Genomic DNA, 16,605 nt, shown 5'->3' with positions numbered 1-16,605 from the left:
AAGCCGGCAACGCAATCGAGCTTTCTGGCAATTGTCGGGCGGCGATCAAAAATTGCCGTTGTTTAACCCGGCGTATCGTCAATGCCCTGTCACACGTTTCACCTATAAATATTATTTATTTGAAAATTGGTTTTGTCATAATGAGTTAATACTGGAAAAATTAACAGGAAATACGGAGAGAACAGTCTACCTGAAGGTTCTTCAATAAATATATCGCTGACCGGTTCAGCTGGTCAGAGTTTCTGCGCTTTCCTTTGCAAAGGAGTGACTGTCACTTTAGAAGGAGATTCTAACGACTATGTCGGTGAGTTCATTTGTCTAATTCTCTGGAGAACAGATATATGAGAGTGACTTAAAAATATCGTATCTGCATCTAGCAAATATTTATTTATTTACACCTCGTTATCTTAAAGATATTTGTAAAAAACAGGTTGCATAAATTATTAAGAAATGGGCGGTCTTATCACTAACAGGCGATGTCTTACAGGCAACCCGTGTATGTAAAAAAAACTATTTTTTACAGATATATATTATCTCCACCTATTACCTAATATATTGAGGCTTATAGTATTGTCTTTTATTAACATAACTTTTACACATTTAAAGAAAATACTTTTTCAACGGATTGAAGCTATGAATTATTATTAACTTATAATTATTTTACATAATTTTAAATTTTTCCGTTTCGCTTGCTTTGTCACGGTGTTTTTTTTCCGTTGAGGCTAATTTACAAGAAGCTTATACATGAATATTTTAAGTGAGCCAAAATCATTTTCTTATTTATACAGTTACACCACATTACACATAATATCAATCAATTTATAATTTAAATAGTTTAACACATGTCCATGTGTGTCTGAATTAATTTTTTATGCGTTTGGGTGGCACCCTGGATGGTTCAAATTTGCATATCAGCCCTGCAGATGGCGCGGTATGCGGAACATTCCTACTTTATTTAATACCCGAATCGCTTGAAATTGTAGGAAAACGTCTATCGCGTCCGCTAGTACATTTATAACTATTATGAAAAATGTAAATGCGATTTATTTTCTACCTTGCCTCACCTAATTAATAATTTATCAAAAATGTATTTTTACAGGCAAAGGATTATGCGGGGGCAAAGTTATTATCTACCCACCAAAGTGCTCCCCATTCGAGTCTCATGTGAACGTGATCGTTGGAAATGTGTGTTTGTACGGCGCCACCTCGGGACGGGCTTATTTCAGGTAAACCCTAATATTTGTTTATGACGTTACGTATACGTTAATTTTAGTTTTCTTGTACGTAGCCGTATATAGAGCCTGGTGTCCATGGTGTGTGTCTATTGTGGACTCTTTTTTTACTTAGAAGCTCGTTAGGTCGTTGCGCGTAAAGTCCTGGATAATTACGACAACCTAGCTCCTTCCAGAAGTTCAGACGTTCCCAGGAGACGTCTGCTTTGCTTCACCGAGCGACCTCTCTGAGATACTAGCAATTAGTATTTTATAATTACCTGGAATAACACGTGACTCGCGTTACAATGTATCAGCATTACCCGCGGAACCTCAATTTATATATTATCCCAATTTATAAATTAACTAGTAGTATATATTTGTTTATTTTACTTGGGTGACAACTTTAATTTTTTTAATATTGCAAAATAAATATAAGAATTATTAACATAAAGGTTAAAATATCAAACACGAAAATTTAGATTTGAGACGATAAGATTCATGCATTTTGGCATTGAGAGAGACCATGGGCGACGGTACCGGTCGCCAATCAAAGATTTAGTTTGGTATATAGCGAAATTTAATTACTTTTATGATTAGGGTAGAAAATTTTAAATACTGAATATTTTATTGAATTATGTAAAAATAAATCTGATATGACAGATTAAGGCAATCTAACCATAAACTCGAAGAACGTGATCAAGAAATAAAAATGATTATGAAAAAATATATTTCAGGGGTATAGCATCGGAACGTTTCTGCGTACGTAATTCTGGATGCGTCGCCGTCGTGGAGGGAGTAGGAGACCATGGATGTGAATACATGACAGGAGGAACCGTCCTGGTGTTGGGTCTCACTGGGCGGAACTTCGCTGCTGGAATGAGCGGTACGTAGTTACTATTTTTTTATAGAACTGGGGGCAAACGGGCAGGACTTAAGTGATAGCGCCGCCCATGGACACTCTCAATGCCAGAATACTCGCGATTGCGTTGCCGGCCTTTTATGAATTGGTACGCTCTCATTCAAAAAAATTAAATAAAATGTAAGAAATAGTAAGTTTGTAAATATTTTAATATATTGTTTGTGTTTGTGTATGTCGCTTTGAAGTAATCTGTAATGGTGACTTATTTTGTTCGAAATAAAAAATCTGACTATATCCCTAGTATAATTGCTTTTGTTATACATAACTAACTTACTTAACTGTTATATATCTTCAGGCCTAATAAGCGCGAATTTATGATATAACTCGGTTTGTGCAATAATCTCGATTTGTAAAAATTTCATGTTATTTTTAGGTGGTATTGCGTATGTCTACGACATCGACGGCTCCTTCAAGGGAAAATGCAATCCAGAAATGGTGGAACTGCTGCCCTTGGAGAAACAGGATGACCTGGATGTAGTGAGGACATTGCTGGAAGAATTTGTGGAGTATACTGGGTATGTGTATAAACTTTTTCTGATAATGCAAATAAAGTGTCAAATACTGTCCAGGCGTAAACTCTTTTATATCTTTCTTTCTCTCTTTTCTTCTTTTCTTTTGAAGCTCGAATTGTGCAGTTTTTCTTATCATCTAGATTAATTGTTATTTTATAGAAAACCTAATATTGATATTTTTATGTATATAAATGTATGTCTTCTGTATATACATACAAAAAAATATCATAAAAATAAATAACAATAAATTTAAAATCTACTGAAGCTATTTTGATGAAGCCTGAACAGAGAAGTTAAAGATTACATCGTGAATATGCTATCTCTTTCTTACTATTTAACTAAGAATACTTATAAAAATATAGATATATATACATTATCTACCACCTACTTACCGAAATTGTGTGTATTACGCTATTAATGAGGTTTAAGTCATTATTAATTTTCAGTTTTGATGTTTGTCTGTGTGTGTACAGTTTGTGAGTTTGTTGTGTTAGGAGGTATAATATCTTTGGACTTTTAAATAAATGAAAACATGAACCCAATGTGGAAGGTAACATAACATATACTTATATGTCAATAGACAACAAAAAAATATATGTTTCACTGGATAGCGCGCACACTATTTTTTTTTATAGAACCGGGGGCAAACGGGCAGAAGGCTCACCTGATGTTAAGTGATACCGCCGCCCATTGACACTCTCAATGCCAGAGGGCTCGCGAGTGCGTTGCCGAACTTTTAAGAATTAGTACGCTCTTTTCTTGAAGGACCCTAAGTCGAATTGGTTCGGAAATACTTTATTATAAATATAATGCAGATTAATATAAAAATACCTAATTCTACGTGCTAAAACTAATTTAACATTTCCAGATCGATAATTGCCAAAGAATTCCTAGACACTTGGCCGGAACCAGCGCACAAGTTTGTCAAAGTTTTCCCCTACGAATACCAGAGGGCGCTGAAACAAATCGCTCTGAAGCAGCCTTCGCCGCCCAAGGTCGAGGCAAATGGGAAGATGGAGGAAAACGGTCTCGTCGATATTGAGGAGGCTGTAAGAGATATTGAGAAAGACAAGAAGAATTTGGAGAAGATAATCGATAAGACTAGGTAAGTCTCGTTTACAAAGCCACTCTTATTTTGAAACAAACATAAAACTTTTATTTAAATAAAAATATACTACTGTATAATTCTACTGTATTATAAAAAGATTTTTTCTTTTTATTGATTTTGATTTTTTCGAATACTGTCACATATTACAAAATGTGATTATTATTGAATACTGTTTCAATTTTAGTCGATTGTTGATTTTAATTTAGTCGATTTTAGTCGCATACGACCATTCTTTGGTCCATTAAAAAGTATTTCTTTATTTGTCCTGAACAGTAGTATGGCCTTTGATCCCTTATGTATAACTTTAAAAATTTCTCATTAAATTGTTAAAGTAAAACCTTCAAGAAAAGCTGTCAAAAATATTTTCATAAAAAAAATTTAGTATGCTTAACATTTATAACATACTGATTACATACATCAAAGATATTAAAACTTTTGTGATCACCTCGTTGACCTTAATTATGGAAAAGCTTTAAGAATAAATACTCTAATATAGCTCTTCATACGAAGTTTAAGTATGCTATACATATATATATAAATATTTCAGAGGATTCATAAAATACCCTCGCGAGACTTCGATGTACCGTCCTGCAGAAAAGCGTTTACGCGATTGGGACGAGATATACAACTTCTCTCACGTGCGTCGCGGTCTTCGAGTGCAAGCTGCGCGTTGTATGGAGTGCGGGGTGCCCTTCTGTCAGAGTCAGCATGGATGTCCCCTGGGCAACATCATACCCAAGTGGAACGATCTGATATATAGAGCGGATTGGAAGCAGGCGTTGGCGCATTTGCTACAGACTAATAATTTCCCTGGTAAGTGATTTATTATTTAATTAATTATTCATTATCGTGTTTAGATATAATTATTTTCTAGTGAATTTTGGCAATACTAACAACGCTATCAAAAATCGGGATTGGTAGATGAAAATTACAGCTTTTATTTAGTTTTTTCTGCCAAATTCATAAAATTTAATTATTTATAAGCCTTTATCACTGTTCTTAGTTCTACTGTCTCAGTCTGTGTCATATTTTAGAAAGGTTGTATACACGAAAATATTGCTAACTCTTGAGAAATATTTATATGTAAAAATTAAATTAAATGTGATATTATGGATATTTGTTACAGTTCTATTAAGTAATTAGTAGTTGAAAGTAGGAGGAGGAGTTATAGGAGGTGAAAGTAAAGAATTTATTCAGAGATAATTCTCTAATTTAACAGAGAATTATCACTGAATAAATTCAAAGCTCTCGTTAAACGTAAAATTGATAAAGCTTTTGAATAAGTATGACGAATACTTAAATGATCCAAATTTTTTGAATTTATTTGCTCCAGGGTTGCCTTACAAACAATTTATATTACTCAAACCATGGCCATTAAAAAGAGTGGCGGAGAGTTTCTTGCCAGTTCTTGGCCGCTCTATGCCCTTGACTTGCGAACTGGCAGTAAATATAAATTTAGAATCACTTAAACATCTTTTCTGTTGACGTTCTTACATGGCAGTTTTATAGATTTAATTAACATTATACATTTCCTAGTTTTCTATATATTTCTTAGTTTATTTATCTTCATATTGGTTTCATAAGTGTACTTAGTTACCACTTAATGAATTTGAGTTTGTGTCTAGCAGTTTTGTGATCACCTTCTTAACTTTACACCCTTTTAGGATTAAGATATCCCGGTCCGATTTACCTTCTGCATATTGCGTAATTCTAACCGACCTTGGTGTTGAAGCATTCTTAAGTGGCTAGGCGATCATGACTCCTTAAATTACATATATTCATTTTTATTTTAGAGTTCACGGGTCGCGTCTGCCCGGCGCCATGCGAGGGCGCCTGTGTCCTGGGTATATCGGAACCACCAGTTACCATCAAGAACATCGAGTGCGCTATCATCGACCACGCTTTTGACAACGGGTGGATACAACCCGAGGTAATTATTAATTGTATCATAAAATTATTATATATCGAGGTCGTACCTCGATAGAAATAATACTTTGAGATTTCGTTGCGGTAAGAGAGACGGATCTTCACTTGCTACCTTAGAACCGTACCTTGGTTTGTCTACTTTCATGACGATCACCATTCCTGCTTGTACGTTTTAAGTAGTTTTAACTTGTCCCTTCTTTAGAACGTACTAGGGTTGGTCCAGTATGTCTGACAAGGCCTACTCAATTCGACTTCATTCAAATCTTGTTTATTCTATATGTAAGCGACTCATTCTTCCGTTCTAAATGGCCAAACCATCTAATTTCCTCTCCTGTCCTCTTTATTTGTAAAAAAAGCTGTCTAAAAAATATAAAATATTCACTTAATCTGAAAAAGTACTAAACATTGACATGTTTGAATAGTCGTATTTCCCCCAACTGGGACAACAAGCATCGACCGTAGAACACCAGCCTTATCGGCTGTTTGACCGTTTAAAAATGACGAGGGACTATAGCTATTTAAAGTTATTTATCTATTTAATTATTCCAGATTCCAACGAATCGTAATGGCAAGACTGTGGCAGTTGTTGGTTCCGGACCAGCCGGGTTGGCATGTGCGCATCAACTTAATAAGGTAAGCCGGACAGCCGCCTAAAGCCTCGAAATCATTTGGCTATCTCTTTCATACAATGATACACTCTACATATACTTAGCATTACATCTACCCTCAAAAATTTCTGAAACATAAAAATGAATTTTTCCAAATTCAATTAGTTAATACTGCTGTGTATGTTATTTTGTAGCTTTATTGTCCTAATCCGTAAAAAACTCGATAGATAGGTATAATCATATACACCTAATTTGGGAAATAACTAAAGACGATCCAAAATACTAACCCGAGGTTCTTTATCCTGTATGCTGGCGCTAGAGTTGACTATTTAAAGTAAACATGTGATTTAACTAAATAAATGGATTTTGATTTAGAAGTTCGTCTAAGTAGTAAGTCGTACGTACGTACGTCGAAGTACGGCCGTGCACCATTTTTGCTCAACAAGACGTGCACGCTCTCGTGCGTACCCAAATATAGTCTTTATTTTATGGATATATTTTTTACCTACCTGGGCTTAACACTCACACCACTGTCTTATTTAAAATAAATAGAATATCAAGCTTATTTCTTAATATTTGAATAATAATTTAATTAATAAAAAAAAATTAAAAACTATAAATTTCATTCTACCATCCATTTTTCTATTCCCACTGTACGATTCTTCGCCAGGATTTAAAATTCTCCTCTTGTCTCTCTTTCTTCCCCCCCAAAAGAAACACCTTATTTATTAGGTCACTGAAATTTTTTTTCCAGGCGGGGTACACTGTAAGCGTATTTGAGCGTAACGATCGTCCAGGTGGGTTACTCCAATATGGTATCCCCAGTATGAAACTCGGCAAAGATGTGGTCGCGAGAAGAATCAAACTGATGGCTGCTGAAGGCATCTCCTTCAAGTGCAATGTGGATGTTGGGAAGGACATCTCCGCTGCTGATCTCGCGAACGAGTGAGTTGATTCCTTACTTCCTTCTGACTTTTAACCAACTTCGGAAAAAGGTTATGATATTGTTGGAATTGGATATTAAAGACTTCCAAGCATATATATAGGGTATATGTTCCTAATTTCCCTTGAATGAATAGGTATATTCCCCACTTAAAGAAGGGTGTAATTTATTAATTACACAGTTATTTTCTATTATTAAGTTAATTTATTATTTATTTAATATTTCCGAACCAATTCGAGTCCTAAGTGAAAAAAAGAGCGTACCAATTCTTAAAAGGCCGGCAACGCACTCGGGAGCCCCTGGCATTGAGAGTCTATGGGCGGTGGTATCACTTAACATCAGATGAGCCTGTTCTATAAAAAATATCCAAATCAAAATGAAATTATTCCTGTACTTTTTATTATGTATATGAATATAAAATTATTTATGTTTTTTAAAGGTACAACGCGGTAGTCCTATGCATGGGTGCGACTTGGCCCCGGGACCTGCCGCTAAAGGGCCGGCAACTTAACGGTATCCACTTCGCTATGGAGTTCCTCGAGGGTTGGCAGAAGAAACAGGCTGGACCCACGCAGCATCACGCCAAAAGCACACAATACATCTCCGCTAAGGACAAGAATGTACTGGTTATTGGAGGTGGTGATACTGGGTGAGTACAATAATAATAAATAAATAAAAATATAAAAAAAACATGTAAAAGAATGTTATGGTTATGTAACAGCGATAATTAAATATTAGATTTTGACCTTATGCACTAATTAATTTAATTTAATTAGTTAAAATAAGGCACTTGAGATGAAAATATACTTAACAAAAAATTTGAGAAATTACCTGAATTTATAATAATTAAGATGTTCCGTATAGTGATTTTGCTACTCAGTTCACCTTCAAAAGCATGTTATTAACAGAGAGATTTTTTTGTTGATTTCTCTTACCTTTTTTTGGCAAACAGTAAATTAAAAGTAAAAGTTAAAAGTAGCAAAAATTAAAAGTAGTAGTTAAATTTCACATACTAATGTTTAGCCTCACTAATCTATGCGTACCATAAACAAATTTTCGACTAGTCTGTGGAAAGAAGTTCCGTCGCATTGGATTTGATGTCGCAGCAGTACCAAAATACCTAAAATACCTCTTTTGTTATCACATTATTTATTTACACTTGAAAAACAAAACAAATAACATAACACAATTTTTTTTTGTTTTATGTTATTTGTTTTGTAAGGGATGCAACGGGTAACATTATCGGTAACCAGCGATCTCTTCCAGGCAACTCTTGTTAGGAATCAAACTAAACAATAAATATGTAGTTAAAAATTATAGAATCTTAATCTAAAATAATACCAAAAAACTAATCTCTCAGATTTTTGAATCGATGCAATACAAAGTAAAAATACAAGAATTATAAAAGTCACGATTAAGTAGGATTGGATATGGTTAAGTCTTGTCTATTGTCTTCAACATAATGAAGAGTTTTTAAAGATGTTAGTGAGAAAAGATGGTAGAGGAATCGTACGGAGTCAGAATTAACGAATTGCCTTGAAAGATTTCTAAAAAGCATCCGTGAGATGAGCTTAACACATAAGGAACAGATTTTTTAATAATTTTAAAAATAAAGGAGTTTTATGATTGAAAATAATTGAGTAAACAATTTATAGTTTTTAAATACTTTAGAATGAATTAAATTGTTTTTTTTTTCTGACGCGTTGCAAATTATTAGTTCGCAAAATTGTTTTCTTCACGATTTTTTTTTAAATACACCTTTTGTTATAGTTGCGACTGTATCGCCACATCTCTCCGCCAAGGCGCCAAATCAATCACGACATTTGAGATTCTTCCAGAACCCAAGACTACTCGAGGACAAGATAATCCCTGGCCGCAATGGCCTAGAGTTTTCAGGTACGGTTTCTATTTTGCTTAAAATATTCTAAGGTTCTTACTAAAGAACACGACTTGTGTTCGTTTCGTTTGGATTTTGTCTCATACAATTTTTTTATCATTTACATTTTGTAAAAATAATTTTTTGCATTTCCATACTAAATGAGCTCGAAATAAAAACAATCTTGTCTTAATACTTTTCCAAAATTGTGCAATAATTAATCATTTATATTTCCTGGCTTTTAAATTAAATATTTATATATGATCGTTATAAATCGTTAAATATAAAGTTAAATATCACTTATCGTTAAATATTCTGTCCATTTCTATTTAGGGTTGATTATGGACACGAAGAGGTCAAAGTTAAGTTCGGAAACGACCCCAGGAAATTCTCCACATTGACAAAAGAGTTCCTTGATGATGGTAAGCTTTTTATGAATTTTTAATTCAAAAAAAATCCTAAATATTTTTTAATACCTTACTTTCAGCTTGATTACATATTATTTAGAATATCGCGGTTCTCCCCAGCTCGTATAGCTGTTATGTTTTACATTTTGGCCTATATAGGCTATGTTACGCAGGAACAATGTAGCATTCTAAAGGAGTAAAAATTTAAAAAAAAGTCTTATAATATGAACTATTTATGACTTTTTAACAAGTCTGTTAAACTAATTGTTTTTTGGTAAATTTATTTAATGTGCTTAGTATATTTGTGGTACTGTTAACTGCACCGACATTTTTGTAATAAAACGTACGTGCGCAAATTCCTGGTTACGGTGACGGAACATTGTGAAGAAAGAGGAGGTAGAGAATCGACAAAGGCTGATCACCTACTTGCCTATTAAGAAAAAGTATTATGAAACACAGAAATCTGGAAATAGTCTTTATACACCCCGAGCAAAACTATGAATAAAACGTTTTTAATAATATATAATAATAAAAATTACTAAAGCATATATTATGTAGTAGTTTGTCCTATAATTAAACTCTTGTTTGGGTGATAACACCAACTCCCCCGAAGGCCGGCGTCGCAACGAATAAAATTGTCCATGGGCAGCAATGACTGCCCTTTGTGGGCGTCACGTAGTTGTTTGCCCCTCTGTGCTATAAACAAATAGGGGCCAGATTTGAATGATTTACGGTTAGAATAACTTTATTTCTCATATGAATTAAAAAATTCGCTTACTGAGAAAAACATTACAAGACTAAATAATTATTACTAGAACGCACAGAAAGTACCTATACAAAAATTCACAAAACAAATACAGTAACAAAAATGCAGGTAGACACAACAAACTCGAAACGGTCAACCAAGCAAAAACATAGGTTTAGGTTTAGTCTATAGTGTTATGAAATATTCAGGTGAAGGCAACGTTTGTGGAGTATCTGCCGTTGAAGTGGAATGGACCCGTGGGGCAGGAGGCAGATGGGACATGAAAGAGGTCCCTGGAACCAACAAGGTATACAAGGCAGAGCTGGTACTCCTCGCTATGGGCTTCCTTGGACCGGAGAGATATGTGGCGAACCAACTTGGTATGTTTGACTCCATGATTGACATTTTTATTTTAAATTTTATATTATTTTATTTCTAGATTCATATCCAAATGATTCTATGATTTAATCTGGTGTATTACCAAAGTATTGAGCAATATGCATAGTCTAGGCAATAACAAATAACCCGATATAAGTAGTATTTTGTATGATTAAAATAATTTGACTCAGGGCAATGGGTGGTCCTTCGAGCCGGAACGCAAACAAATACTTTTCAAACATCATAGCATTTTTGTTAGTAAATTAAATAACAAATTTCCAAATATTTTAGAAATACCGGTGGACGCCCGTAGCAACGTAGAAACAGCTAAGGACAATATTTACAAAACGCCCGCCAGTAATATATTCGCGGCTGGTGGTATGTATATTACTAATATATCTTAGTTTTAGCCTGAATATGTCGGAAGTATACTCGTAGAATTATATTAAATTTAATTAATTATATTAATTGGTTCTTAGTGAAAAAAAATATGTAAAAAAAATTGTGGCTGCTTGAGAAAGTTGTTCATGCTTTCAATAGTTTTTTTTTATCTTTCATGTAAGATCTGTCTGAGTATCTGAATTCGTCAAGGATATATGAAATTTAATTTGAAACTTTTTAGATTGTCGCCGAGGGCAGTCGCTCGTTGTGTGGGCAATTTCCGAGGGCAGACAGGCAGCTCGGGCAGTTGACGTGTTCCTTCAGGGGCAATCTTACCTACCTGGACCTGGCGGAGTTGTTCATGACCACTAAACCACTCCATATTATGTCGTTTACTTTGTAGAAGGCGCCAAAGAAAGCTTTTCCAGTAAAAAAGAAAAAAATCTTCTGAATTTTTAAAACATTTTTTGTAGTCAATATCAATGTTACGATATGACCTTGCGATTTTTGAGTGATTTTAAATATGTGTTTTATGTGATAATCAAGTTTGAGAGCTGCTTGCAATTTTCTTTGTAAATTAAAAAAATATTGAAAACTTCATTATATTATATTAATTATAAATTTATTTTAGAAAGATAGGTACGCAGAGATTTTTTATTCAGAACCAATTACGAATTACTAATTTTATTTAACCAATTATTAATTAGTTTCAAAAACAGCTCCTTAATTTGATTATTTGTTGGTAAAACTAACTCGAATAGTTTTTCCAATCTCAACTTAGTTGATACATTCCGCTTTTAGGTAACTAAATTATAAATTGTGATCTCTCCAGTGTATATCAAACAAACTTTTCGTTTAATAATCAATACTTCCTTCACAATTAAATCGTTAGAAAAGCAGTATTTATATTAGTCATCATTGATAACCCTTATTTACTCTAGAAAATATATACAAAAGCTATTTAGATATATAAACAATATACAATAATGATATACTTGGGTGTCTCAGATTTGGACAAAGAATATGAAATTCAATTATATTATTTAATTAGGAAATTAAATTTAAAAAAAAATATATGTTTTTTTATGATACCGGTGCGATTGAGTCAAACAAAAAAAATAGTCAAAAGGACACCAAAAATTGTGGCTATGATATCGTAATCTGTGATTTACAGTAAAGAGATTATAGTTGTGCTATATAACTTGCGAATGGATTTCATTTTCATATCCATTCTAAACAGATTTCTAGAATACTTCTACGGCTACTTCTCTTAATTATAAATAAGTTTCGGGACATCTTGGATAAAAAAAGGGTGTAGAGCAGTGTTTTCCAGCGTGGGGCCCACGCCCCACAGGGGCAATATGATTGTTCAACGGGGCTTTTCGATTTTTTTTTAAATAATTGTAGTTTTAGTTTCGTTATCAATGTCCAATAATTTCTGCCTAAGGTCATTCAAGTTTCTTAATCATTTAAGTTTCTTAAATTTAATTTTTTTTGCAATTCAATTTTAGATATTAAATTATATATTCAAGAATGCAAGGCTCAAAAAAGGTTGGGAAACACTGGTTTAGAGGTAACTTCAACTCTCATAGACCTCTCTGAAATGTCGATAACTGTGTTAATACATATTTAATTATGATTTTAAATTTGTTTTACCAAACATTTTTATAGACGTGATGAGTCTGAACTAACCCCTGTCAGCTGTCAAACCGGACTTTGGCAGTCGAGTTTACGTTTACACTCTGAAAGTATCCCGCTTAAACTTGCATCTACATCTATCGCCTGTAATATTTATTTGACAGTTCCTATGCCACAGTCCCTTAAGTTAGAATATTTTAAACCAGTTTCTATTTTAACTTTAATTATTCTATCAAATTATTTTATATGAAATAATAATTTAAAGTTTGTCTATGATACTTTTTTAGGTGGTATGTTTCCTATGCTAAATTTAGATTTTAATTAAAAATAGCACAAAATATATTCCTACTGAGGGACTGCATATTATCTTGTTTAATAAGTTTTACAATAATCGTGTATTATAATAGAAATTATTTTTGAAATATTGTTAATTTTATTTGCATTGACGTCAACATTGTTTCTTGTTATCGTTCCTTTATTTAATAAAGTTTTTGTTTAATTTTTATTTTTTTAATTATAACACAAATCATTTATTCATATTCATTTAAATTTAATATTTCTTGAAATATTCGCATTTTACTAATGTAACGTTCCAATCTATAGTACAAATTCAAGGCACTAATTAAAATATAGTTTTGTCTTTTATGTGCCAAAAGATATCTTTTTCATTCATAGATTTGGCACTTTACTAGTAAATATAATATGAAGAACTGTTTCTGGCTTATTAAGTATAATCAAAATAGTCCAACAGATAATATAATGTTTGACAATAATGAGTGTCGTAGATAATAAATGTAGTGTTGAAATAAATAGTTAAATGTAATAGTGTTTCATTTCTACCGAAAATAGTCATTAGATAAATTCGATGCGCCGAGATCTTACAAGTCGTTTGGCCGTATCAAAAACAATATTCAACAATATTATGAGATTGATACATATTTCTTCGCTACAAAAGCATAAATACGATATAATTATATCTAATTAATAAAATCAGAAAAAAATATTGTCAGATTATATACGTAATCTCTCTCAATTTAGATAATCTGACAATTGCGAATGCAATAGCGATACTCTGAATACCGCTGTTTTGTTAAAACACGGGGTACCTTAACGTGCAGGAGGCTTAGGTACTTAATAGGACACTGAATGTCCACGCACGCGAGTGTGTTGCCGGACTTGAAATATATGGCACGCCCGAGCCCCCTAAAATTGGCCGCCTTCCATGTTAAGAAGAATTTGCCTTCTTCCGTTTGCTCTGAGAGAATTTTACGGTTTTTAAAGCTAAGTATTGGCCTATGAGTGCGCAAAATCGCGACAGTTCGGAGCACAAAAAACTGAGTTTATATATCAATCGCACAATATTAAAAAAATAACTTGGCCATATACATAATTTTATTTTTAAACTTTATTACTAAGGGTAACCACTTAGAAATCATATACACGAATTTGATTATACTGATTATACTGAAACACCTCCAAGTGATTTAAAAATTAGGAAATACTCGACAAATATATATAATAATAATAATTAAAAGTCGATAATTTTATTTTTGATCTATTTTTCAAAAATCGAATTTTTCATGCAAAATGTCACATCTCTAATAACCAATAGAAAAGTAGGAAATGGACGGTTTTGTTTACGAATTTTAATGCATTACAGTACAAAAAATAAACTTTTTTTTAAATACTTAATATTTAAAAAAAAGTTTAGTGTAATGCATTAAAATTCGCAACTCCTGTAGCTAAAATCACCGGTGTTCCAATCAAGGTCCTCCAAGACATCTAGATAATCAGTATCATCAAATTCGTGGATATGATTTCAAAGTCCAACCCGAGGCTATTAAAGAATTTATATAAACGTTTGGAAATAGAATTACATATATGTTATAAAGTTTTTCATTATATGTTTTACTTACTGTGTTTCGTTAACAATATCCTTTAATTGAAGTATATTTTTTTCATAAAAACTTATTTAACTTGAATAGGGGGAGAATACAATATATAATTTAAGTAAGGTACATGACACAAAAGGGTTGGGAAACACTGCTCTAGTACATTCGACCGTTTCTCTCTCAAATACATAAAAATACTTCGCCTAAATAAGCATTGAAAATAGTTTAATACAATCTAAAAAGAAATCAAATTAAGATTAGGCTATAGGACAAAGGCTTGATAAACCCAAAACAAACAATTAAAAATGTTAAAATAAGTTCAAATAAAAATGCCGCTATAAAATTATAATAATCTTATTAATTTGAAAAAGTCACTTCATTATTTGCGGTCGAAGTAAATTCTAAAACATAGACCTTTAATAACATGGAAAGTCACCCTCCTACATACCACTCACCTCTAATGTTATGAGACACATACACACATTAACATAGTTAAACACGATATCTTCATACATAATTATTACGACGTGACACAATTATGTACATTCTACGTGTTTCGGATAATTCCCTTCAGTCTTCGACTAGTCCTGTTCCAGAAAGATGCTTTCATCAAGTAAGTTATATTATTTATCTTTTATATTCAAGTCAAATTGAAAGATTAATTGTTTATTAAAATCATAACATAACAATCATTTAATATACAGTATTTATAGTTATCTTAACCTACCTAGTAATAATAAATATACTTAAAAATTAATAAAAAAAAGTTTGCCTGCATTTCATGATGTTGGCATCATTTCTTCGCTGTATTGCGATACTTATTCGTTAAGCGAATAAATAAACAAATCTAGGGTCAACGCTTCTACCGGGTGCTAACTTAGGCTATAATAAGCGCTCTTGCACTTGAACCCTACGTCCAAGAGTCTCTACTCCAAAGGAAACAAATTCAAAGTTGGAGAAAAGACTTGTATGTATTTGAGCCGTTTATGACCTTCCGCCTGCAATGCGGCTGACCCAGCGTTTTTGCTTCTCCGAATAAATTCTAACAAACATATAAAAAATACACGTTTATACGTACAACAAAAAAGTAGAAATAAGTGATTATCACTGCCCATGCTAACTGTAACGGTAAGAGTTTGCTAAGGTTTAAAGGAACTGCCCGCTGTTTTATTTATAAATGTTAAAGAATCAATGCATCTAGTTTTTGTCAGTCAGAGTAAATACTTTGGTCTTAAAATTGATCCCGCCAAGAGCCAAGTCACCAACGGAAACTCTTTCTTTATTTCAAGGGTCAAATGGGCTCACCTCCCTGGCGTATACCTTGACTCTCTTGAATAAGGCTGCTAAAACCTTGGTGATTTTTCCACCAAACGTTATCCTGGGGTCTTCACGTAAAGGAAATCAGTTGCAAACTATACGCCACTTCCAATGCTCTGAGACGTCTTTCTTATTTTCCTTCCCAATCGCACTAAAACTATGTTATCGCAATCTCTTTGTTTCTTGTCTAATATTCGGACTCATGCAGCTCTGATATTAATAAAGAGCTGCTTGACAAGAACGCCTAGAATTTCTGCATAAGTTTTATATTAGGAAATATTTGTGTCTAAATTCCGCAGGCAGCTCAGATGGTTTCTGCTTCGATTCAGACGTGAAGCTCATCTCCTTTAACTTCTATGCTCAATTCTTTTCGATCCCAAACCTTCCTCTTAACAGTAAATTCAAAGTCTCAGGTATATGTTACGTTCCTCTAATAAAGGATTTTTGGAAATTCTATCCCCCACCCAGGCAATTTAGGATCGCCGCCGTTAGGAAGTTGTGGAGTAGGCTGCCCGACTCCATACGATTGGCTACCCTAACGTCTTTTAAAAACTCTTGTACATAATTTCGATACTGTATCCTATCCTGCTTGGCTTGCTTTGTATAGCAATTCATGAATCCTTGAAATTTGCTTTTTAGTAATTATTTTACTTTACTACTTTTTTGTATTATTTTAGATAAAGTTTGGTGATTCTATAACTTTTTTGTGCTTAACCAAATACATAATATTTGGTTAATCAC

General features: G+C 33.1%; 1 protein-coding gene across 1 annotated transcript in view; it reads left to right on the top strand.

Moving 5' to 3' along the window:
* Positions 1 to 13,478, top strand: part of LOC110993503 (glutamate synthase [NADH], amyloplastic) — a 54,448-nt gene extending 40,970 nt beyond the window's left edge. Inside the window, exons 29-43 of the mRNA XM_045632412.1 lie at positions 168 to 304; positions 1,100 to 1,226; positions 1,949 to 2,097; positions 2,507 to 2,648; positions 3,514 to 3,750; positions 4,301 to 4,566; positions 5,547 to 5,683; positions 6,229 to 6,312; positions 7,042 to 7,232; positions 7,670 to 7,879; positions 9,001 to 9,126; positions 9,440 to 9,528; positions 10,468 to 10,638; positions 10,928 to 11,014; positions 11,259 to 13,478. Coding sequence (XP_045488368.1) covers positions 168 to 304; positions 1,100 to 1,226; positions 1,949 to 2,097; positions 2,507 to 2,648; positions 3,514 to 3,750; positions 4,301 to 4,566; positions 5,547 to 5,683; positions 6,229 to 6,312; positions 7,042 to 7,232; positions 7,670 to 7,879; positions 9,001 to 9,126; positions 9,440 to 9,528; positions 10,468 to 10,638; positions 10,928 to 11,014; positions 11,259 to 11,389 — 2,284 coding nt within the window. The 3' untranslated portion in view covers positions 11,390 to 13,478. The remainder of the gene's footprint in view (positions 1 to 167; positions 305 to 1,099; positions 1,227 to 1,948; positions 2,098 to 2,506; positions 2,649 to 3,513; positions 3,751 to 4,300; positions 4,567 to 5,546; positions 5,684 to 6,228; positions 6,313 to 7,041; positions 7,233 to 7,669; positions 7,880 to 9,000; positions 9,127 to 9,439; positions 9,529 to 10,467; positions 10,639 to 10,927; positions 11,015 to 11,258) is intronic.
* Positions 13,479 to 16,605: the final 3,127 nt, after the last annotated feature.

Source organism: Pieris rapae, chromosome 19 (assembly GCF_905147795.1).
Source record: "Pieris rapae chromosome 19, ilPieRapa1.1, whole genome shotgun sequence".
NCBI classification, from domain to species: Eukaryota; Metazoa; Arthropoda; class Insecta; order Lepidoptera; family Pieridae; genus Pieris; species Pieris rapae.
This window is presented reverse-complemented; position numbering and strand designations above follow the sequence as displayed.